The sequence below is a fragment of the Molothrus aeneus genome, chromosome 3 (assembly GCF_037042795.1).
Source record: "Molothrus aeneus isolate 106 chromosome 3, BPBGC_Maene_1.0, whole genome shotgun sequence".
In the NCBI taxonomy this organism is placed as follows: domain Eukaryota; kingdom Metazoa; phylum Chordata; class Aves; order Passeriformes; family Icteridae; genus Molothrus; species Molothrus aeneus.
Window position 1 is genome coordinate 16,568,301 of NC_089648.1, and position 24,200 is coordinate 16,592,500.

Here is a 24,200-nt window from a genome sequence, read left to right on the forward strand (position 1 = left end):
TGGCACAGCTCGGCCCGGCCCGGCCTGGCTCAGTACAGCCCAATGCAGCCTGCCCCAGCCCGGTAGAGCCCAGCGCAGCTTAGCCTGGCCCCGGCCTCTCTCCCCAGCGAGGCTACAGCGGGGACAAGCGCAGCCCGGCGGCGTTTCGCCCTCCTTGGCTTGGGGGAGCTGAGCAGCGATTTTGGGGTCGTTTGGGTGGGAGTTTATTTCCTTTTTTCTTTTTTTTCTTTTTCTTTTTTTTTTTTTTTTTTCCCTTTTCAATGTAAGATTTGTTTTGTTTTTCCCCACGCCTGTGTCCGCTGGCGGGCACGGCCACTGCCAGGTTTGCCTCCCGGAGGAATGCCCGCTTCCCGCAGCCCGGCTCCTCTCTGCGCGCTCCTCGCCCGCTCCCAGCGGCTGCAGGAATCTCACACTGCGCACCATATGCTCCACAGTAACTTTAAAGGCAGGTATCGCTTAATTAGCATTTCCCACTTTGAAGTAAAAATACACTTGCTACAGAATATCGCGGGGCCCCTCCAGCCCCGGCGCTGGCAGCCAGCGGCGGATGGGCAGCATCGCTATTCCCAAAGGGATTCCTCTGGCCGCGGCCCGGCCCGGCCCGGCGCAGCCCCCGGGGCCGCCCGCAGCCTCGGGCTCTGCAGCCAGACCGTGAGGGCTTGTCGCTGTCAGTCAAGCCCCAGCCTTCCCCGCCTCCCTCATTAAGAAGGTAAACAATGAAAAGCAGGAGCAGTAGATTATGAGGGAGATAGCAGGACAATTGAGGAGCGGGAGGGAAAGAGGACACCGGCTCCAAAAAAAAAAAAAACCCAAGCACCGGGAGAAGCCATCGCCAGCGGCCCGGCGCTGTCCTCCTCCTCCCGGCCGCGCTTCCCGAAGGCGAAGGGGAGAGAGGGTGCAGTCCTTTTGGCTTTCTCCCCCACCCACCCGTGCTCTCCATTGCCCTGGGCGATCATGTTAAAACTCACATGGCTGGTGCTTATTCAGATAAGCCGAACAATGCTCCCCACCGGTTACCATGTGAATCTTCACAAACCCCGCAAGAATGCGGTGGTTCAAATCCCCCTGACCCCCCTCCAAAGCCAAATTTATTCAAGACAGCAAACTGCTCAGAAGCTTTATGAAAGCAAGTGGTGCTAGAGGGAATTCAGCCTTGTATTTACAAATTAAAAATTAGATGCATCATCATGCAATGAAGGTTGGAAGAGCGGCAGAAAGGCAGGAATGTGGAACCGCTTTTATCGCGCCCTCCTCGCCGTCTGCCCGGGCCCACGAGGAGCCCCGGGAAAAGCAGCAGGCGGGGGAACCCACGGCACACGCGTGTGCAGCAGGCACTGGAGCAGCGAGCGCGCACGGCCGCGTCCCGCAGGCACCGGAGCCCTTCCCGCAGCACCGGCCTGCCAGGGCACTGCCCAAACTTCCCGCGAGTCTTTATTTTTCTAATTTTTCTCCTCCTTTTCCTTTCTCATTTTCTTTTTTTTTTTTTTTTAATGTGTCCTTTCCCCTCTACCCTTGCTAAGGGAATAATTTTTTCAAGTGTACACAGATTAGAGGTGGAGTTAGCAGCTAAAATTACTGGTAATCCAAGCCATTTTTTTCCTGCCACAAAGCTGCTTTAATTCGGGTAGCAGCCTTTTAGGTGCTACTTCTTGGAGCAGCCTCCAGATTTGCACTGCTGCTTCCCCTTCTGCTCCTTTTGGGCAAAGCTCCTCCACTTCACCCCCTGTAAAACACACTGCTCTGCCACTCCGTGAGCCAGAACTTCCCCAAACCGCAGCGTTTTGCCCCACAAATAAAGCCCCTCACACGCAATGAGATCTCAGCATGACAACACTGAAAAGGCCCTGAAAAGGGCCACGGCAGCAAGCCAGACAGAAAAGGAGAGAAAGAGACATGGCAGAGGGTTTCAGGGGTCTTTGCTTCCCCCCAGACGTGGTTCCCAACTTTCAGGTAAACTTTTCCCTGGCTTCAGCTGGGAATTGTGCTGGGACTCTGGCTCCTCCAGCACATCTGGGCACACGGAGCTCTGGATGAAAAAGGATTTGAAATCCATCGTCTCTACCTGGACTTTTTTTTTTTTTTTTGCAATTTTGATGGTTTTCACTTCTTATTTTTAAAGCTTTTTGTTTGTTTGTTCGTTCATCCCTTGTTCTCCAGTTGCAGCAGCAACTTTAGCTTTTGAAAGAGCAAACAAGTCAGAATATTTCAGTAAATGTTTTGCTCAGTTTCTCACTATTTTTCCCTGTTAAGTCCCTTCCTAAGTGCTACAGGTTTTGTTGCTTCATCTTATAGCCCTGTGAAGTAAATACCGTCCTATTAGGATTTCATGAAACAGAACTGTGTATTTGTTTGGGGTTTTTTGGTTGTTTTTTACACATTTGCTTATTATAAATGTTTGAAATATGCCTTGGGAAAACCTGCTGGCAGAACTATTCCCTTGCAATTTGACTTCCGTTTCTAGGAAAGGAGTCTGCCTTTCCTCCCCCCAAAATAAATAAAGAGTCAAGCAACAATTGCTTAAAAGGGTAACTGACTCTAAGTATTTAAATAACATTTTATAGGTGACTACCTTGCAATTTTGTTTTATCCAACAAAATACTGCTGGGCAGCAGTTTTAGGAAACATCCCTATGTTTAAAAAAGCAACTGTGTTCAAGTTTGATTCCTACCTGTTGTGCCTTTTAAGCCAGGATTATCTATAACACCTGTCATATATAGTTACCCAGGCTGACTGCAGCTCTGGGAAGCTACAATATGGGCTGTGATTAATTTGAAGATTTCAGAATAATACTGTTATAAAAGCTACACTCTGGACAAAAATAGGATTAAGCTCTGAGGCTGTATATGAGCTAAAAGTGTTGAAAGCTAAAACCCCCGTGCCACCACTCGCGATGGGCAGTTTAAAATGACAGAGTTTGCTAAATTCACATTGAAGTAGAAATGTTTTCAATTACTCATCTTCATTGACTTCATATTGTCTTTTTTTTCCCCCCACTGCTTAAACTGATAATTACTTTGAGCAAACAGACGTCCAGTTCCCATAGAAATGCTTTAATAGAAATGGTCGAAAGTTCTCGTAGTAAAACCTTCAACCTTGCCACTATAATAAATAAGCCTGGCACTTTGATGAAAATTAACACTAGTTTTGTAAAGAGCACATTGGGGGATTGCAGTCAGGTCTTATCTTTAGTTCCAGTCAACTAGCAATCCTGAAAGAGTTTGCATCATCATCAGAGCAGGCCATTTGATAGGATTCTGCTGCTGAACCTAATCAATCTATGGAATACTGTGGCTGCGCGGTGTAACAAAGCTAAAATAGATTTACAAATGGGGTTTTAGAGGATAAGCTCCTCCACAGGATTACATATTGATTTTAAATATAAAAAGCTTATCATATAAACCATAACTACAAAAATAGTGAACCTATGCATAAATCCTTTTAGAAGAGCACCCACTTCAAACTATAAGCCAAGAATAAATCAAGATGTACAAAATCCGAATGAAGATCCATTTCTTGGGCAGAAAATGAACACACCACCCCAAGGTGTGCAAAAATGAACTTATCTTTTCTAAGGAGGCATTAAAACTCGAATGAAAAAAAAAAATAAAAGAAAGGAGTGAGAGGCAAGCTAGCTGGAATTGAGGCATCCCGGTACTCGGCTGCAGCTGCAGTGAAACCAGGCTCTGAAACGCAGCACCTTGTGCTCAGGAGCAGCTGGCTCCAAAAGCCGGGCGGGACGCGCGGGGAGGTGCAGAGGTGAAAACGGACCCCGTTTACCTGCGTTTGCTTTGGCCTCTTAGTGAGGGGGTTCCGGCCTTTCTCGGTCGGAACAGTCCAAGAAGAACACTTTCTAGCTGGAAGCAGGCAGCGCGTTAACTCTCCCTTTCTTATCGCTACGGCTCCGTGGGGGAGGGGGGGAGTATGCCTTTTTTTTTACCACCCTGGGTCATTCATGTGCTCCTCGTGAAGTGCCGTAACCCTCCAAGAGGCCATTCAGCTCCCGGTGCCTGCCGATGAGCGGCCGGGAAGGAGCCGCCGTCTCCACATCACTGAACATCCCACCGGGCAGCACCTCCGGCCGCAGCGCTGCCCCAGCCACGGGCACGGCAGAACCGCCTTTATCTGCCTCTATCAGCAGGCTCCCACCTTCCGCAGAGCTCTTCTCTCTCCCTTTTTCCCCTGTCATCAACCAGCTAAGTAAATTGGTTGACAGATTTTTAAACAGCATAGTCACGCGTGGAAGAGTTAGAGCAATTTACCAAAACAGTAATTACCACCTTTCAAAGACTTTTTCTTTTTTAAGTTCCAGTTTGGGTTGGTGTGTTCTGCCTTTCTTTTGGACAAACAAACCGCTCCCATTCTGTCACATATACATGTGTGTGTGTGTGTGTGTGTGTGTGTGTGTGTGTATACATATATGTATTTTTTTTCCTGCCCATATACTTCGGTTTTGGAAGTGGTGCGGGTAAAAGTGAGATCTGCCTTTTCAACCCTTTCAGGGAGCCCACGCACTCATTAGCAATCGGCTAAATGGCCTCGGGGCCGACAGTGCTGGGCTGTCCGGGCAGCCCCTGCTTCTCCAGAGAAATCACACTGGAAATGGTGTGGTTTTAGCAGGGCTTCCCAAAAACTGCATCTTTGCATCTTCTGAATACAGAAAACACCGATGCATCCATCGAGAGGAGAGATTGTCACAAATGCATATTTTGAGTTTTCACAGGTGTTTAAATCCTGGAAGAGTCTCTCCTTTAATATGGTTTTTGGGTAAAAGCACGTAACTGTTAAAAGTTCTAGAAGACCAATAATCTTATTGAGAGCTAAAATGCTAAATGAGGACTTTGTTGCATAAATAAAAAAATCCCCCAAAATAACCAAATTTCTCCAGCACTTATGTTTGCTTCCTAAACCTCTGTTTACCATACCACCAGTAGCATATTAAAAAAAAAAAGAAAAAAAAAGAGAAAAAACAAGAGAGAGAGAGAAAAAAATCTTCTCTGGAGTTTGGGCATACCTCTCTGAATTTACAAAAAGAAATTAAAAAACCATTTTTGTTCCAGACAATGTGTAAATGGCAGAAGCTGCTAGACATTCAAAGGCTGCTGCTAGGACGTTCCAAGGCAGTACACATAGATGAGGCAATTAAACATCGAAAGTTTAGGTGTAAATCCAGGATCTCTTAGCTGCTCTCTAGTTTTAGATTATTTTACATTTTAAATATTTCATCAGCACAATTCCGAATTGTATTCCAAATCTGACCTGTCTCTGCAGAAAGCAATGTATATATTTATGACCCAGGATTATCCAGGAATATAGTGAAGACAGCCTTATGCAAAAAATATAACTACAGATGGAGAGATAGGAAAAAGCTACCTGAAACCTGCTGCTTTTTTCCAACAAACTTATGCTCCCAGTGAAGTCTCCAAACTAATTAGAATTGATTTATTATGGATCAGGTACCTTATCAGGTGAAGAAAGAAATTACCATGGACAGTCAAAGGGTTAAGAGGTCAATACAGAATAGCAAAATCAATTTGCATTGATTAGACAAAAGGTCCATTTTACAGAGCCCAAAGGATTAACTTTAAAGCAAACATCTTTGAACTGTAAGGCAGCATTTGTGACTGAGAGGTATAAGTGGTGCAGCATTAGAAAACACTTAAGATATTTAAATAAGAAAATAATGCAAGCAATGGTTTAAGCTATCTGGATGTTTATTTTTTATTATGAATCATCCCAAGGATTATTGTACCATTCACTGGAAAGCCCTATGGAAGGGGTGCAATTGTTTCATTTATCCTGTGTCAATCTTCCCCTGAGTGTTACCTCCATTCAGGTGAGGTGACTAAACTGGGAAGAGTCACAGGGAAGGGAGAAACTCTGTGCAAAGGATCGCACTAATCCTGCTGGTGCTCCTGATGAAATATTTACTTGACAAACTTAGTGTTTTACCACCAAAACCAATGAGAGTTTTTTCCCCAAGTGAGTTACTGTTGTAGAACAGGTCTGAAACATTAAAAGGAAGAGGCCCTCTTCTGTGGGTCACCCCTTCCTTTTTCTGTGGCACCAAAAGCAGCACGATGCCGCAGGAAAACCAAGAGAGCACTACTGTAACAAAAACCTGTAAACCCCAGACACATGCTCTACCTCCTCATCACGTTGTTTTCAAAGTTTATTGCAACAAGACCATACTTCCTTGTCCCGTATCTCGTTTTTTTGTTTTTTTTTTTTTTTAATCCTGAAGAAAACTTAATACTGGGATTGCAGCCTCAGCACACTTGCCATGTGCTATCACTTGAAGTGATGCAAATATCAGCATTACCACTGGGCTTCAGAGGAGCCTCCATGTTTGGCACTCCCAGGTGCCAAACCTGTCTGGCAGTGAGAGCTTTCCCCCCTTGCCCCAGCACTGCTCTTACCTTCAATAGCCAGCATTGCTCTCAGCTCCCGGTTCAGCAGCTCGTAGCGCCTTTCTAGGTCATGTTCTTTTTCCCTAGGCAAGTTGCAAATGTTCATCAATATGTTAATTACTAAATCATTAAACACTTAAAAGCACCTTTAACTTACATTGATTTTAGGACTCACAACTGACTTTTCTCTTTAACTTTAAGCTACTCCAAACAAATGATACACAAACTTAAAATCTGGCATGAGGTGGCCTATTCAGTAACAGGGCCTTTTCATTTCACATAAGGTCGGCTTTAATTCTGTCAGTTTAACTCCACTGCGCTACAGGATGCAATTATTTCATATTCATCTCTGGAACAGCTGTTCTGGAATGTCCAAAGTATAAAATATTCCCCTAGATCTAATGAGCAAATTCCAGCATCAACCTATTCACCAAGGTAACATGACACTGGAAGTATTATTCTGTATATATTCTGCCCTAACCAACAATAAAAATTAGACAAGGGATTAGAAAGCTTAATATTTTGCAGGTAAAATCCTCTGTCAAGTTCAGACCCAGCAGGAGATAGGTGAGCAGAGGCTCTTCCCAGGGAAGTATGCAGGCAGCTACACTAGGTGGCATTATGGAAAGAAGTATCAAAGTGAAAGAACTGGAAGAGAAGCACTCGGGGCAGGATGCCTCTACAAACGAGCTGCACCTTCTCCCTTCCTCAACACTGCCAGTGAGAAAAGGTTCATTTGTCCTTACTTTGCACTATCAGTGGTATCACTGCACTGTGACTGATTTACTGACATCTCTTCAGCAGAGATGGGACTGAGGATTTTCTACAAAGCAGGTAGTGACTCAAATTTGGCTCTTCTCTCTGAATAGACTTCACCTGTCTCATCTGAGGCACAATCCAAATCTATCTGTGCATTTCTAAAATGCAGTTTTATTCTGCTGTTGGGCTTTTGAAAATGTAACAGTGCTTAGTATTTCTTTAATTTATTTTTTCACAGCTCTGGCTAATCTTGTGTCATTGCATGCTTCTCATTTTCAAGTCTGAAATATGAGAAAAACAAGTTACTCAATGTGTAACACATCCACACTACTCACTTTTGAGGGTTTTTTTTTTTGAAGCCTAGTGGGAAGAGAGTAAAAAATGTTTTGCTTTTATCTGAAGAGTAAATCATCCTTTTGTAAATACATATGTTCATCTATACTTACAGAAGAGAAAGCTGGTTCATTCGTCTTATTAAGGCATTCTTCTTATTAACCAGCATGAACCACTCCTGCATCATAGCTTCTTCTTCTTCTGTGTTTCTTCCTGCAATCAAGAGAATTTCATTACTTCTGTGGCATTTCACAAATTGAGGTACATATTTTCATTTCAGGTTTTGGAGTATCATTTGCCAGTATCACTGAGCATGACAATGCATATTCTCAAATGGTAAAAATATCACATGACTGCCAAGTCCTGCCTGGTTTATAAATAAATCTTTGAAAGCAGCCATCCTCCAGGATACATTGTAGTGTTCTTTATCATGCTGGCCCTAAATAAATGCCTTTTAAAAGGACTGTGTATTTTAAATTCTCACAAATGAACTGTACAATTGCAATGCTTCCAGTGAATGACCCTTACTGCTAAAAGATGTCTGGTCATCACCAAACACAAAAACAACCCCTGTAGGCAAGATCCACTCCACCCATGCAAACCCAGCACAGCCAGGATGATGTGGCAGGGATCAAAGTAGCTGCAGAAGAGATGCTAATCTTGAACTCTTGGCTAAGGTGTGGGCACCTGCTCAGCTTCTGTGCTCATGGCCACTCTTCCAGATGAGCTGGAAAGAGCTGCTCCTCTTTTCAACATGCAACCAAAGGGAGCATCTGCACAAATACAAATAATCCTGGGATCCAGGTACCCAAGGGTCCCCTGTGTGTATGCATGGGCTAGCACCCCTTTCCCTAGCCCCCACCCATCCCAGGCAGGATCAGGATCGGGACTCTTCATAGCCTACCTGCAGGCAGCGCTAAACCCTACCAGACTCTCTAAGACTCTGTGTCACCACCTCTGCAACATGAGCAAAAGGCAGATGAGTGTCCAGAAGATTCCTGACTGTGCTTTCCTTGTAGCAGGGCTGTTCAGCCAAATTCCACCCTCTCTGAGCTCAGGGACATGAAGAAAGTCCTTTGTGGAGGCTGTGCTTCTGAGAATGGAAACCTGCCATTCTCATCCCTCATGCTGAGGTGAAGAGCAAAGGCTATATGCTCCTCATTGAATTATGAAACTCACACACTTCATAGGGTTAAAATGAATCAAGGAATAAACTTGGAATAAAGGCAAAGGAGCAGGAGCATGGTCATGTGAGTTTGTTTCCCAGCTTTGATAGTGCTTCATTGGGACAGTGTGGGTAGATGTCTGAGTTTAAGCACCTTGTGTGCAATATGTGAATAACCACCTGTCCTGATCCTGCAAGGGTGCTAAAAGCTAATTCTTTGGTGTTTGTAAAGGGGTTTGAAATCTCTCATGCAAAGTGCTGCACACTTGGAGATGCTACCTTGTTAACTTAAACCATAGGATCCCTAGTGGCAGAGAAGCTTTTTCTAGCACCTGTAGCTGGAAAGACACCAGAAAAAACATTGTTTTGCCCTAAACCAAAGCATTCAGTTTGTGGATGGGAGTGTTCCAGATGCTCACCACGTGCATGTTCACACCCCAATGCCACAACAGCGTGCAAGCCCAGACCTACATGGAGAATCTCACCCTCACCAGGGGTGAGCCTCCTGCCTGCAAGGGAAGTTTTCCAGCCTTCTCCAAACTCTTTGATTCCCTCTGCCATGGCAACAAGGCATCCACACAATGACAGGAAAAGAGGATGAACAGGGAAGTGGGTCAGCTTGGGGTGGAACTGGTGGACCCACACAGTAAGAAAAGGTTACATTTGGCACGCTCTCCTTTCTGATAGGAGACATCCACCCATACCCACTTGTCTGCCTGGGAAGTGCCTGGTCAATGAAATTTCCTGGAATGGTGCTTTTAGGGCCACAATTTCCTAGCAGTGGGACAGGAAGGGTGAAGCATCCCAAAGCATGGATGGACCCACGATGCTTTTCCAAACAAAAGCAGCAGGGCCCAGCTCCTGGGGCAATGGAGAAATGAAAGAAGAAATCTGACATGTAGAAATGCTCTCCCCCAATATCTCCACTTTGGGTTTTGTGCATAAAATATCACACCATGGTATTTACAACAATATTCAGCAGTTCAGTACACTTTGCTGGTAAGTAACAGATCAAAGGACTTGCTGCTGTACTGCTCCATCTAACAGGGTCTGCTTTTGGAAGTAGATAATAATCAGTATTACCAGTCTTTTGTTGAAATGCACCAAGTACTTGAAACTTATTCAGGGAAGAGGTCAAGAAGAAGGGGATTTTTTTTGCTTTTTTTTTTTCCTTGCAAAATGATCAGTCTATTCTGTACTGCATAAGATTTTTTACTAGCAATGTGGCAAAGTTCTCACAACCAGATATCTGTGGCTACAGTAACGTTTCAATAAATTTGTTCATTTTGGGGTGGACTGGGATGTCTGGCTCAATGATTATAAATACAAGCCCTTGCTGCATTTAATTTTGCCAGCCTTGAAAAAGAAATGGGAGAGATAAATGTCTCCAAAGTGTTTGGCTCAATGGTGGATCTGACTTTGTTGACTTTTGTACCATGCACTTTCAGGTTAAGAACACAGACTTCAGATATAATCTTCTTTCTATTAATGCATTCCTCCTAAACACAGTTAGTTGCAACATATAATGAGAAAAGACCTGGGTAAAGCTTGGAGCTGTCGTGCCAGATCTGCACAGGTGCGTATTTTAATACATCCGTGCTGACACCAAAGCACATGCAATATCCATAGAATGGGCTGGTTTAGAAGTGAATTAACAAAGTCTTGATTGTTTTTACAGAATTTTAAATCTGTTTTTGTATTCGCTTTGGAACCATGTGATGCCCTGACACCGGTCATGTGATATCGGCTGCGATAGGCACAAATCCCTGGGCAGCAACAAAAGAAGAAAGAGCAAAAAAGAAAAAGCTGAGAAAAAGCTTGCAATTTGGAAAAAGGCCAATTTTACCCCGGCGAAGGCCTTTTTGATCAGTGAAATGACACATGTGTGCAATATTAATAGTAGTCGATGCTGATATTTTATTTGTTGACTGTCAGCTTTTAAATTCTTGTGCACACAGCTGAAACAAATTCTTCCCAGGCAAGCAAAATAAAGATGAACTCCCATATATAAGAAATTTAAATAACTCTTCGGCAAATACACTAGCATTAGAGCATTACTTCATTTTTTTTTACTTGGTGAAAGGATGCACATGAAACACTTTCAACAAAGAAAAACTGAGTGTTCTTACTGCAGCAATACTGCAAGCTAAACTCACATTTACAATTTCTAAATAAAAAAATTAGAAAAAGCCTTTCTTCAACATGGTTTCACTCTGTAAAACTCAAGCTGCTGCTGGGGTGGTTGTTGTTTCCACTTTCCAAGTGTAAAACTAGTATTTAATTGACTTGCTACAAATGCTTGAAAATTTAAATTGGGAAAGTATCTGTGTTGTTCGTGGGGAAAAAAACCCCAACAAACTGTACAGATTATTTAAATGAAGCAAAAAACCCATGCTGGAGAACAAATCGATCCCACACATGCAAACCCCTTATCTAAGCCAGTACAAGATGCTGAAAATCTATAAATGGCCCACAGATCTTAAACTTAAATTTTTTCCATAATACATGCATTACGCTATTGTTTTTGATAAACAACAACAAAACCCTTTTAAAGCTAGTAAGTTGGACCATTACAAATTAATCCTGACTTTAATAACTGGTTAAAGACCCCTTCAGCTTTATAAGTAACAAAAAATATTAAAGCCTGTGATCACAGCGAGCTTTTCTCATTTCTCCTCTAACCATTTGTTATTTAATCCAATACTAGTAATCCAATTTGTCCATCAGACTTTTAAAGGGCAGAATGCAACTTCTCCAGCTTAGACACTTTTCAAAGTACAATATATTTTTCAAATGAATGCTGGATGTTTCATTTTTTCCCCAACTGTTCCTAGCTCTAATGTATGAGGAAAAAAAGAACAAGATGAACATTGTTCGTACTGATTAAGTAAGAGCTCATTAAAGAGCTGTCAGTGCTGTACTTTGAATATGCATGAAGCATATAATCAGATCTAGTACCGTCACTAGAGGAGAATACGGTAAGTACAAAGGATTGATTTAATTACTTAGAGTGGGCTGTGGTGGTAAAGCAGTCTTGTTAGCGCAGAAAGAAAAGGAGGTTGTATTCTGGCACGGTTAGGGGAAAAAGGCAGTTTTAGCTTCTGCCACAATACCTAATCTCAGGATAAAGCACTTTACATTGTAGCTTAAAATGAAGACTGCCAGTTTTCTAAAAAGACCAGAATTCATCTTATCTTGTTTAACCTCATCTGGTTAACTATCTAGCAGAACATATTTATTCTCTTTAACACGTAATTATGCTTATACCTTTTTATCCTATAGTTCAATAATGACTCCTGAAAACAGTCTTCAAATAAGAGCGGGTAGTGCTGCAAACATCATATGCATGCAAACTGCTTGGTAAGAGATTTGAAAAATGCAGCACCAGAAACTCAGATGAAACAGTGAGCACACACGCCTTTATGTGAAAAGTCAATACAGTTTTTAATGTTGGACTTTAACCTGAGGAGGCTTCTGGCAGGGTTTCTCTCATTTATTTTCTTTTTCCCCTCTTCCTTTCTGCCTCCTCCCCCCCACTTTTCTTTTTTTTTTTTTTTTTTTTAATTAATTCATTCTTGTTTTATTCTTCCTCTAGGAATCCAAGGGAATTCTCTCACATCAACTCCCAGTGCCATTTTCTAATTTCATTGTCTGGCTTGAGTGGTGAAGGATGCGTGCTCTATTCTTCTCTTCACTTGACATCTACCAGAACCCTCCTCAATGATTAGGAATGAGCCCAACACCAAGCCTCAAATAGCACAAGACATTAAATTCTGCCCTCAGATATGAGAAGCTCCTACTGGCTTCTGAGTTGTGATTCCAAGCTGTAATAGCTCCTGCTCAGAATTTAATAGAGGATGCAGCATAAAGTTTGGTAATTTTGTCCCTTACTGGAACAAATTTTAGTGATAGCCAAAGTACTAATAGTGAGAATTTTAATGATAGCCAAGAAAAAAAAAAACCAAACAAACAAACAAACCACAACCCCAAATCCCTTTCCCTTCTCCTGTGGCTCATCACACATATTTCTGATTGTTATATGAAATAAACTTGAGTCAATTTTCTTCTACAATACTCAAGAAGCACAGTAACAAACACATTACCATTTTCTGAGAACAATATAAGCAACTAGCTTATTTTAATGTTGTACAGCTTCCTGGCAGACTTTTACAAACACATCCTCCTTCATATTCTTCTGGATTTACAAATGGATTTTTGTTTACACTGTAAGCTAATGATATCTTAAATTATTTAAATAAAAAGCATCTTGAAAAATGTCTTTTCTGAATCAATTTGAAAGAACAATTTTTTTTTCCTTTCCTGCTGAAAGTACTTTCAAACTCAGCCAGCTACCAGTGTATCTAGGTACCATTAGACCCATTATTTTTAAGCCATTTGGGCAGCTAGGCATTAGATAAACCCAATATGGATTAACATAGTAAACCTGTATATTGCTAAGAAAACAGAGAAGAAAGTGCTACAAAACACTGAGAATACCACTTAAAAGGAAGAAAAAGCAACAACATGCAGGGACAAGATTAGTTTACAGTATAAATGTATGAATACAGTAACTCCTCTACACTTTATACCATCATAAATCTGTCAAGATAAGACAATAGATTAATATTTTTTAAAAACTCCTTAAATGTAAATGTATTTAGCTGTTGTGCAAAAATGAATTACAACCTGTAGAGGATAAATAATAAAGGGTTTACATCAGCATCCCAAACCAGCCCATTCAGTCTGGCAAGAAATAACAGGTTTACAGAAATCACTCTGTATGCTGTCTTAAGCAGTAATCGTTTTTAAATTTTATTTGCACTGTGTGTAGTGTGTGTGCCATGGTGTCATGGTTAAACACAGAACCCTTCCCATGTCTCCCCATTTACCTCAACAGAACTACATGAAAAACAACCTACTTAAGACAGAGCCCATTCTTCATCCATTTGCTGATGTTTACACACAGTTTTAAAATAGAATAGAAGAAGCTTTCTTCACTCAACACACTTGGGTGAAGAGGCCAGCAGGAGAATGCCAGTGCATGGGAACTGGAGCGGGGCAAATAACAACAAAAACTGGCCGACTTTGCTCTGCTCCTCTTTCTGGGCTATTTTGTAGTAGACAGAAGCTTGGTGACTACTGAGAGCTGTTCAAATGCCAGTGAATTCCACAAATTTAACAGGAAGGTCTTTTGAAAACATACCCCACTGTCTTTATTTGTCTGCTTAAAAAAAAAAAATTGCATTCGCCCAATCATAGGGACGAGTTTTTACAAGTTTCTGTATTAGGAGCAAGTGGACAGATTGGCTTGTTTACCTGAAGGAGAACATGAATGGCAAATAAAGAATAGTTCTAGGATGTGTCTCATCTTGTCTCATAAGAACCTGGGGAAATTCACTGAAATTGAAGGTGGTGTGTTTAAAACCGATAAAAAGAATGATCTTTCCTCAAAGCCTCATCATTTACCGGTAGAACTCGTTGCCACGAGGCAATGTTGAAACTAAGAGCTCAGCAAGAATTAAAACCAGGCTGGATGTTGAATATGGAAAGGCAAAGCTGCAGCAATAAATAGTCAAATAAACAAACAAAAAACCATGGGAGGTAGGAACTGGATCCTCCTGCTTTAGGACACAAGCTAACCTTTAATTTTTAGAGGTTAAATTAAATGTTCCCTGGGGCCAGGCTAGCCTGTGACAGGCCCCTGCACTGATTCTTGCCCCAGCCTGAGTTCAAGCCACACCTGTCCCTCTACAGTGGAGTGTTCTGGACCAGACTGTGGGGCTGATCTGCTGTGGCCATTACAGTTTTACTGAAAGGGAACACGGGAAGGGACGAGAAACAGCGCTGGCTGTTTTTGCTGACCAACCTCACATTGCTAACAAAGGCTGGTGGAAGGTCTCAAACACTTCCAAGCAAGCAGCAGACTTCCCACTGATTTTAATAGTCTTCTCATCTTGCTCACTGTGAACAGCTTATGCACAGACGAGCTCTTGTTTTTAATGTGAGTTACTGAATTCAACAAACACTTAAGCAGAAAAGCCTATATTTACAACAGATATTTTTTGTAAAGGAGAATTACATGAGACCTACTGCAAAATGCCTCTCACACAACTGAAAGCTACAGTGAAAATTTTTATATGATGAGTGGTCAACAATTTTTCACTGAGTGAAACTCTGGCATCCCAAAAGAGACATATTTTTTTTGAAAAATCACCCTCCTTTGCTTTCAGAGGGCTACCTTTGGTGGAAAACCTCACAATTTTGGATAAAATATTTTTTCCAAGTAATCGGTGTCAAAACAGAACCTGCAACAGACACCCCACAGGCATGAGTGGGTGGGCTGCTCCACCTTGAGCTTTAGGCCTCCCATTTGAGATTACCATGCCCAGCTTTCTCCCAGAATATTTCCTCCTTTGAGAGCACGAGGACCTCCTCAGTTATTAAAAACCACTGAAAATGAACACGAAGAGCCAGCAACAGATAAGCAGGTGGAACTGTTGTTTAGATGACACTGCAGAAGTGGTAGCTACCAGATAAAAGTCTAGTACAAGTTTTTGAGTCTGAGCTGGATGGGAAAATGCCTAGGAACATTAGAAAGGCAAATTCATGGCCAGTAACTTGCTGTCTGAGAGCAGTTGAGAAGGAGACATTGATGTCCACACAATGGAGTCTCATAAAGGTAGGAATCAACTGCCAAGAATCTGCCAGGCAGAGCTACATTGCAGTGCATTGTCTGACTATTTCAGCCCCCAAAATACTGTAACCCTAAAGAAATGGAGCTGCCACCAAGGAAATGAATTTATCACAAGCACACATCAAATTAGTTTAATATCAAGCAGAAGATTTATAATTTCTTTGGTTTCTGAAACATAAAAAAATCAGAGAGGCTATTTACAATTTTGAGAGCTGTGTAAACAGAAGGGTGGGGTTCTGACTACATCTCAGCACGTGCAGGGATTTATTTACCTGCAGTGGGACTGACTCAAAGGAAGACAAACATTTGTGGCCTACAATCTGGGCAGCCTAAAATGATCACAGGACTGAAACTTCCATGAAAAGACAAATTGTGGAAGATAAAACCTGCAAGACCACTGATTTTCTCTACATGACGAGTCAACACAGAGGCCAGTAGAAAATACAGAAAACCAACCAGAAGAGAATGCCTGGACTGGATAAAGATTATGAATATATTTTTAGTATGGGACCATCAATCCAGACCAAGAAACTTTGTGCCCCAAAATTCAGGCAACAAGAGGTGAGATTGCACTGAAACACCTGGAGATTCCTGTAAGAAAGTGATGCCTTAAGGACAAGTGCCTGTAGGGAATCCTAGCACTGAGTGAAACCAACACTTGTGCTTTATCACCCTCTGGTACTCTATGCACCCAAATTTTCTCACAAAGCACAATTTCATAAGAAATTTCAGCACAGGAAAACATGCACTATGAACTGATACACTCAAACTTTTGAATCTATAAAAAAAAAGGTAGAGTATGACTGGAAATCCAGCAAGAGAGGGATGATGGTATGGCAGATGAATTATTTCACGTGCAGATTTACAAGTAGAGTTGGATGTTTTGTCATTGGAGATAGTAATTTCTGTACAGCTCGTAACCTCTCCTTAGAACAGTTTACTACCAGTTTATGTGGCAAGTGATAGGTGGGTAAGATACTGAAGTGAGAGCCCATTTACCTAAAGTCATTGGAGTGTGCTCTGCTAGGTAGCATATTATTCCATTTTTACCATATGTTGCCTTACTTCCTTCAGAACATATTCTCCTGGAGCTGGAAAAGGGTAGTGGACATTATAAAGCTACTTTGATGGACAGGGTTGAATTTAACCCAAGTAACTGCCTGAAGTGAGATGATGATGGCAATGAATGTGACCTTGTATCTGTGTTAATGAAAATGTGTACTCTTAGTGGGAGTTGGCAGGTTTGTACTTCTGGGATCCAAGCCTTCCTAGGGCTAACTGGGTGAGTTCAGCTAGGCTGAAGTGTCCCAAGGCCCCACAGCTTCCAGTTTCGACAGAGAAGGTGTTTTTGGTGGTAAATGGGAGAAACCCAAGAAAAAAACAACAGTGGTCTCTGCAGACTGCAGTAGCACTGTGGGCCAGGAGCCTCAGGGTGACCAAGGGGCCGTTCTCCTCGCCTTCGCTTTGCAGCAGACACTGATTGTAGAGAAAGCTAACTCCAGGCACAAAGCCAAACACTATGCCTGCCACATGAAAGAGCATTTATACTGCTACACCACAAAGAAAGATGGAAATCAGTTAAAAGAAGCAAGTGTCTGCTGGGTCTTGTAAGACTTTTGGAAGGCTTGCAAGCCTATTCATAGTGCCTAGGGCTCTCCCAGAGTAGTCTCCTGCTATGCGGGCAGTGCTCTACTTGGACTCTCTTCTCCAAGCTGGCTTCAACCTGTTGACAGGTTCTTTGAAGGCAATGATGAGGCTACAAAAGCCAGGGAAGTGCATGGAGAGGAGGTTGACTTATCACTCAGTCCCTCCAGCCAATGGGATTCTGTGTTACTTGGAGAAAAAACAAATATGGTCACTGCTGCTGCTGAGCCACTTTAAGGATTTGATGAATTTGGCCTGGGAAGGTTGAACACGCACATTGCCCATGTTTGGTCTTGGAAAGGCCACCTCCTGTGAACTTTTGCCTACCAATGCACAGACCTAAGACTGAAGAGATGGGGCAAATTAGAGACAAACTCTGAGGTTTGTTTTGTGGAAGCTTCTCAGCTGTAGAAACAGTGGGTAATTGGAAAAGTATAGCCAGATGGTCTTCCTTCACCAAAGGCAAATCTGTTTTACAGGAACTGTTAATGGAAAGAGACCGATGGATTTTGGAATGAGTTTGCCAATAAGAGATTGTGGAGGCAACATGACAGAAGGGAAATTGGGGAGAGGCTGATAAACCTCAAGAACTCAAGATGTTCTCAATTGCTTATAAAACACATGATTCTGGCAACTATAAATTGCATACTTGGGCAGAAATTTGTGTATGTGTTGTGATCTGGGCCCTGAAGAGTCCTGTCAGAAAATCAGCTCACTGGTGTGCCAGTTTATTTGCATTAACAAACTCTCATGAATGACTTTGCACTGTGTGTCTTTGCAGGCATCTCCACAGAGCTCTGCAGGCCCCAGGTCACCCAAGTCACACTTGGATGCAACAGAGAGGCACAGTTACCATATTGTGAATGAGACCTCCATCATGGTGTCATTGCACTTCTTTCACCCGGGGTTTTGGTAGCTGTCAAAGCTCCCATTACCACAACCCCGGCAGCAAGTTCACGTTTCTACACAATGGAGAGAGACACATTGCAACAAATGCTATAGAATATCCCTTTGCTTTCAAAACAAGCAGTAACTACCAAGGCATAGTTTTGTAAACTGTTATCATGTTAGAGTAAGAATCTTTTGCTTGTGCCAAAAACCTTTCCTTCCACCCAAAACGAACTGCTATCAATAATATCCTTCCAGCCTCCTAGCTGTTAGGTACTTCCAATAGAGAAGGTTCACAAACCACCACTAGCAGGGACCCAAACCAGTATCACATATGTAGCATTCACGTATCTAGAATTTCTTTGAAATGCTTTCACTCACTTATGCTAAATGTAAAAAGATAAGCATCAAAAATGTTGCTTTCAGTGATATTTTTACATTTTCTATGTTGACAGGAAGTCTGTTGTTATACCTATCTTTGCTCTACTTTGGGATGTGCACGTTTGTCTTTCATAACATGGTTGGTCAACTCATTACTGTCTCGTGGTTTGGCAAGTTCTTGGCTCACCTGAGATTAATCATGCTGACCCAAGCACAACAGTAGTGCAGGAAAGCAAGGCCAAAAAACTGCTATAAAACTTAGAGTATTACGGATTCCTTCTCCCTCATTTAGGTAAGATATGAAATATATGAAAAGACCATGATTTTAATTTTTTCTCCTTATGTACATGCACAGATATTTTTCTTACTGTCTGTTTGCAAGCTTGAAGAGGTAACAAAACCAATTTTTAAATTCATCTCTCAGGCAAAACTGAGCATTCATCATTTTCCTCCCTAAGCCCTGACACTGGTAAATACAAATCTGCATTTGCTTTTGGGAATCCCAAAGAGAATTGTGAATTCAATTGTTTCTGAAAGATGAAATTTGGCTTAGGGAATAGGATGCCTCCTCCTAGCTCACCCCTCCCTACTCTAGCGCGGATTTCTCTTGCAGACTGGGCGACTCCAGTAAGGAGCATTCAAGATGGTATAATACAGGCTGGTAAATACAGCTCGATAATCAGGGTTGTGAAGGGGCAGAGCATATAAGGGATTTATTTTTTGATAGCGAATCTATACACATATACATCATCAAGCCCCCATTGAGAAGCAGACCACTCCAAGTGATTAATACAGCTAAACGGGGCAAATAAGAGATCAATGACAAAAATCACCTGGTAAAAAAAAAGTAAAAGGTGGTGCATTTAATGGGCTTTTACTTTGCATGTGAAACAATACCAAGAAACCTATATTTTAGCACTTGTGCTCAACAAGCACTCTAAAGTATGTCGGGATGAGAACAGAAACCCATCCTTTCTAATAATCTTGTGACAAAAGCTAAAAGACATCATCCTATTAACTAGTGATCTCAACTGCTAATGCGGAGTACTTCCTGGTGTCTTTTATGTAGAATGCTGCTATTAAAAAACCACTAAACATTCACTGTGAACAACACGGAATCATTCATCTTTTATCAGCATCTCTTGTTAGAAGAGTATGAGAGGGGCTGAAGGTGTCATTGATATTATAGAGCGGAAATTAATCAGAAATTTTTCTCATATTTTCCTCATCACACTCATTTACTTTTGTACAAATTTCGCCCTGCTAAAAAGTTCATACCCAGCCCCCTGTTGTACGCTTTTAAGTTGAGAATATTCAACGAGTGCGTCAACTGAAAGGCACCAGGTCCCAACACAAAAAGCATTCGAAATTCTCATTTAGTTGTCTTTATTTTGCTAGCGCCATGTGGTCCTTGAAGATGTAGAAAACACGGGAAGCCGAGTAAAGATCAGAGCAAGCTCATTAGCATTCTGACAAAATTGGAGTGGTGGAGATGTATAGTTTGCCTAGTTTGTCGTTTTGAAAGCTACCGGTGGTAAGCTTTCTATTTCATTGTGCTTTTGTCTTTTTTTGGGGTTTTCAACGCAGCAGGGTGGTTGTTAGCCTAGGTTTTCACAGTGCATTGTGGGAACCTTGTCTCACATTCAGCCTATATAGTATCATTTGAGTTCAAGTAAAAAAAAAAAAAAGTAATTTTTTTTCCCTATTTATTCCATAATCACCTATGCTAATGCGTAATTGTCATCTGGCTGTCAAAGCCCATCCTGCCCGACACCTGGTTTATAAAGTTAAAAAAACCCCAAAGCCCCCCAAAATAAAGTCTGAGCTGTATTTAAAAATAAAAACCTTTTAAACATGCTCCTAGTTTTCTTCAAAAGACAAGATAAGAAGAAATTAATTTAAATTCCACTGTTTACAATAAACTAGAAATGAATTTGAGACAGATCCAGTTGATTAGAATTCAAAAGAGACTCTGTATAACAGTCTCAATTCTATTTCAGAGCCTCTTGAAGGAAAGATGGGTTTATGCTCCAGAATTATGTAAATAATGAATTACCTCTTAGAAGACTATAGAAGTTATTACTCTGGTCATTTTTTTTTTTTAAACATAAGGCTCACTTTGAAGGGCTAAAAGGGCTACATTAATGCTGCTATTCGACATGAACGTTTCCAAGTTGCAATGAAATGGATAAAGGTCTTTTTGGATGAATTTATCTGCTAAATCCTTGTGGTTGCCCTCCTATCTCGGATGATGACCCAAAAGAATGTCAACAGCTCATTTCCCAGAGAGCTGGGAAGAGTCACTACACAAGCCATAATCTGCACGTTCTCAAAGAACCGTTTCAAACATTACATTTCACAAGCTGTTTAAAGAGATTTTTTTTTTCCCCTCTCATCTTCACTCTCCTACCAATACTTTGGACATCAGTGCCTTGGAAATGAGTGCTTTAACAAAGTTGAAACGTGACTTTTACGTATTGTGTTGGTGGGTCGGGCATACACACGTGCTCGTGCACGCACCGTGCAACATGTGAGTGCCCATGGGTTCCCACATGCTTCCCATCCACAGCACCAAACTCCAGCCAAGCTGTGGCAGGGACAAGGCTAAAAATACATCAAGTCACCCCTAATTTACCCATCAGATGTTTTTTCTTTTAATATAATGTGTGCCACACTGCCAAATCACAGATATCCTTTTAGTACAAAAGAATAAAACCCAGCTTGGAAGGAGATTCAATGGATCTAGGTTTGGAATACAGTAAATTTCACAATGGAGTGCAGACTCAAGATATCTTTACTTAGCAAGGGGGAAAGGAAAAATATTGAGGGAAAGAGCTGCTTTATAGAAAACCTTCAAAATTCTTTCTTTTTTTATGCATTTGGACAGCATCATTATCTCTACTGTCAAAACAGCCTGAGAGCTGCAGGCAGCCTCTGCTGAGCAATAAAAGCAAATGGTCAGGCCAAAGAGGTCTTTAAAAAACAAACAAAAACAAAGTACAGGGTAACTGCCTGAAAACAGAAAGCTCTGAGATTCCCATGTGGATTGACAAATCTAAATTTTTCTATCATTTTTATAATCTAATTTCACTCTATGCCTCTCATTTCACTTGTGTGTAATACAAGAAATCTCATCACAGGAGATATTGCTATGTTTGAGCTATGTGAGGAACTATAATCCCCCCCCAAATAAAAACAACACCCTTACCCTTCAAATTAAATAGCAGTTTAATTCTTAACAAAAGTCAGAATTTTGTCAGCTCCCAGATGCTACCTTTATTTCAAATCTCCATTTAAACATTTAAATATTTAAACCTTTTCACTTGGGTTCCAATTCCCAGCAGAGGCAAATAACCTGGAGACTGTTATCTGCACAACAGTAAGGGCGACCGAATTATTTTCTATACTTTGCCATGTGCTTATAGCTGCAAAATTATTTATCTCCTTCACTGCATTCTACTACGAAAGTTTCCTGCAGAAGAATCGCCGGGACCAGCCATATCAAATTAGAGGGCAGTCAGGAGTGTCTAAGTCCAGCTTTAAAACAAATATCATAACAATTACTTAGCCATATGGAAAATAGGGTATGTCTTTCCTGAAAGCTTTTATATATTTTCTATCTCAAATTTCAACTTCATTAGAAACTACTTCTGACTAGCAAGCTGCAAGATTGCAAAATATCTAACTGTTAACCCACCATGAAGAGACTCTTTTGAATGGCAGAACTTTTCCAAGATGCAAATGAACAATAATCTAATTTTTAGAGTAAATTAACTGAAGGATTCATTTTAATATGTTTCCAAGTCTCCAAAATGAAGTGGCAGTTGCAGGCTCTGCAATACACACACATATGTGCACTCATGCTCATGTACATAGGCTGACACGGCACCCCCTGCACCCAGCTTCCATCCTCAGGAGAACCCACATTGTATTTATGTTTAGGTTCTTATGAATTAAAGGCCAGATGTTTCACAAATGACCAACAATTGGAGGTTAGAATAAATTAATGACTGATTTCTGAGCTTTGATGGAATTAAGCATACTTCTTTTCTCAATGTGCCATGTGAATGTTTGTCTGTTCAACTTTTTTTTTTCTTCTTTTTTTTTTTTTTTTTTTTTTTTTTTTGACAAGTGAGGCCACCCGGCAGAAAACAACTGATGCAAAACCCAGGAGTAATCCCTCTGTTTAGTTCAACACTGTGGTTAGCCTTAACACTGCCTCTATTATCCAATGGATTTAGAGAAACTTTCATTTATTTGTTGGCCTCAGTCTTCCAACTTCGTTGCCTTCTTTAAAGGACCCAAGACCCATTCCTATGTAAATACATTTGCATAGGGCCACAATGAAACTTTCTGGGGCTGGGATTAAACTTGCAGAACTAGATAGCTGTGCTGTGCATATTTGTGATCTTCATGTAAGTACTTTCCCAAATACATATGAGTGAATGAAGCCGATGTCCACTCTGGCTACAGGAATGCCTGGAGTTTAAATAAATGCCACGTCAAAAACGACAGAGCAAAGCCCCGAAGGCTGAGGCAGAAACTACACCCAAATGTGAAAGTACAATATATGTAAAATGAACAAAAAGCCTTTTTCCATTAGGAGCTGCTAAAATCAGCACATAACTTGCTGCAAAATGTCCTCTTCTCTCCCAGCTTGTTCTGGTAGGACAACAGCATCCCAGGTGTAAAAGTGATGATTCACAGCAACTTGCTTTTCCCCTTTTTTTTCTTGCAGCCTCTGTTTATACAGAGTGCCTAGGGTATATTGTATTATTATAAACTCTACTCAATACAGCCTTCTTCCAGCCAAGGCAAATATAAAGCTTTGCATCCAGCAAGTCTATTAGGAAACAGCACCCGGATTAATCCCTGCAATTACCACCCTCTAAAAATGCTAGTGGACACTCCATGCAATTTTGCCATTCCCACAGACAAAATGCCAATACCTTAAAGGTTTAGGTTCTGTAAGGGAGGTTCGATGGACCTAATGCACAACTAAGGAGAGCTTTTGTAATTTCACCGGCTCTGATGACTGCCGGCCAGGAATTGCAACTGAATATATCCTTTTGGCATGCATTTAAGGAGATAACACCTCCTTCCAGGGTTTACCAAACACAGCTATGTAATTCCTGGTTTTGCTGTGCATTTTGTTCTTATCTAGCCTAAAAAGCTATGTATATCTAACTTTAAAAAATTATTTTTATAGCATCATTAAAGTACACAATTACAATGATTAAAAAAAAAGAAAGCAAACATATCAAACTTAATTACATGCAAAAATACACTAGCTACTAGAAAATGACTTCCATAACCAGCAGGATGTCAATGAAGACACTGTCACAAATCATAACCCAATTCTGATTTAGGCTGTATTTTCCTCATTCCCGACTGTATGGTGAACCTCTGTTGCCCCATGTAAATACCATATACAAACCCAATTTCTCTCGTTGGACTAAGCACATCAATACAAAAGCAAATGAACTACCAAAGTGCCCTAATTAACAATTTTGCAAGTGAATGCAGACATCAGTGCCACACTGCAGCCATTAAAGTCTATCCCTTGCCATATCTGTTTCTGTTAACATTTCAATAGACCAATTAAATGACCTTTCCCCCCTCAAACTCAATTAAGCTATTTGAACATCAATTGATAACTTACCATGTATTTATGCAAAATGTGCAAGCAGGAGATTCATTTTTTTCAATCCTAATGATGTTTTGAAGAAGAGAAAACTATCTAAACTATCCTGTCCTGGTATTCCATGGAGAGGGGGCCAGGAAGGGACTGCCTCCCAGGGGAGCCTGCTGGGCACGGTGGCATTGTGGCAGGCAGTTTGGAGAAAGCAGGTGTGAGGCAGATATTCTTCTTCCCTGCCATTTGGTCCCTACGAGGCAGCTGTCTTGGGAGGCCAAAAGAAAGCGGAGA

The 24,200-nt window shown here is 41.4% G+C and overlaps 1 protein-coding gene across 9 annotated transcripts in view; it reads right to left on the bottom strand.

Annotated features, from left to right (window-relative positions):
* Positions 1-24,200, bottom strand: part of EHBP1 (EH domain binding protein 1) — a 205,458-nt gene that overhangs the window by 1,404 nt on the left and 179,854 nt on the right. For all 9 annotated transcript variants that reach the window (XM_066546363.1, XM_066546360.1, XM_066546362.1 and 6 more), the window contains 2 exons: positions 7,613-7,712; positions 6,417-6,490 (listed from right to left, as the gene is read on the bottom strand). In XM_066546363.1, coding sequence (XP_066402460.1) covers positions 6,417-6,490; positions 7,613-7,712 — 174 coding nt within the window. The remainder of the gene's footprint in view (positions 1-6,416; positions 6,491-7,612; positions 7,713-24,200) is intronic.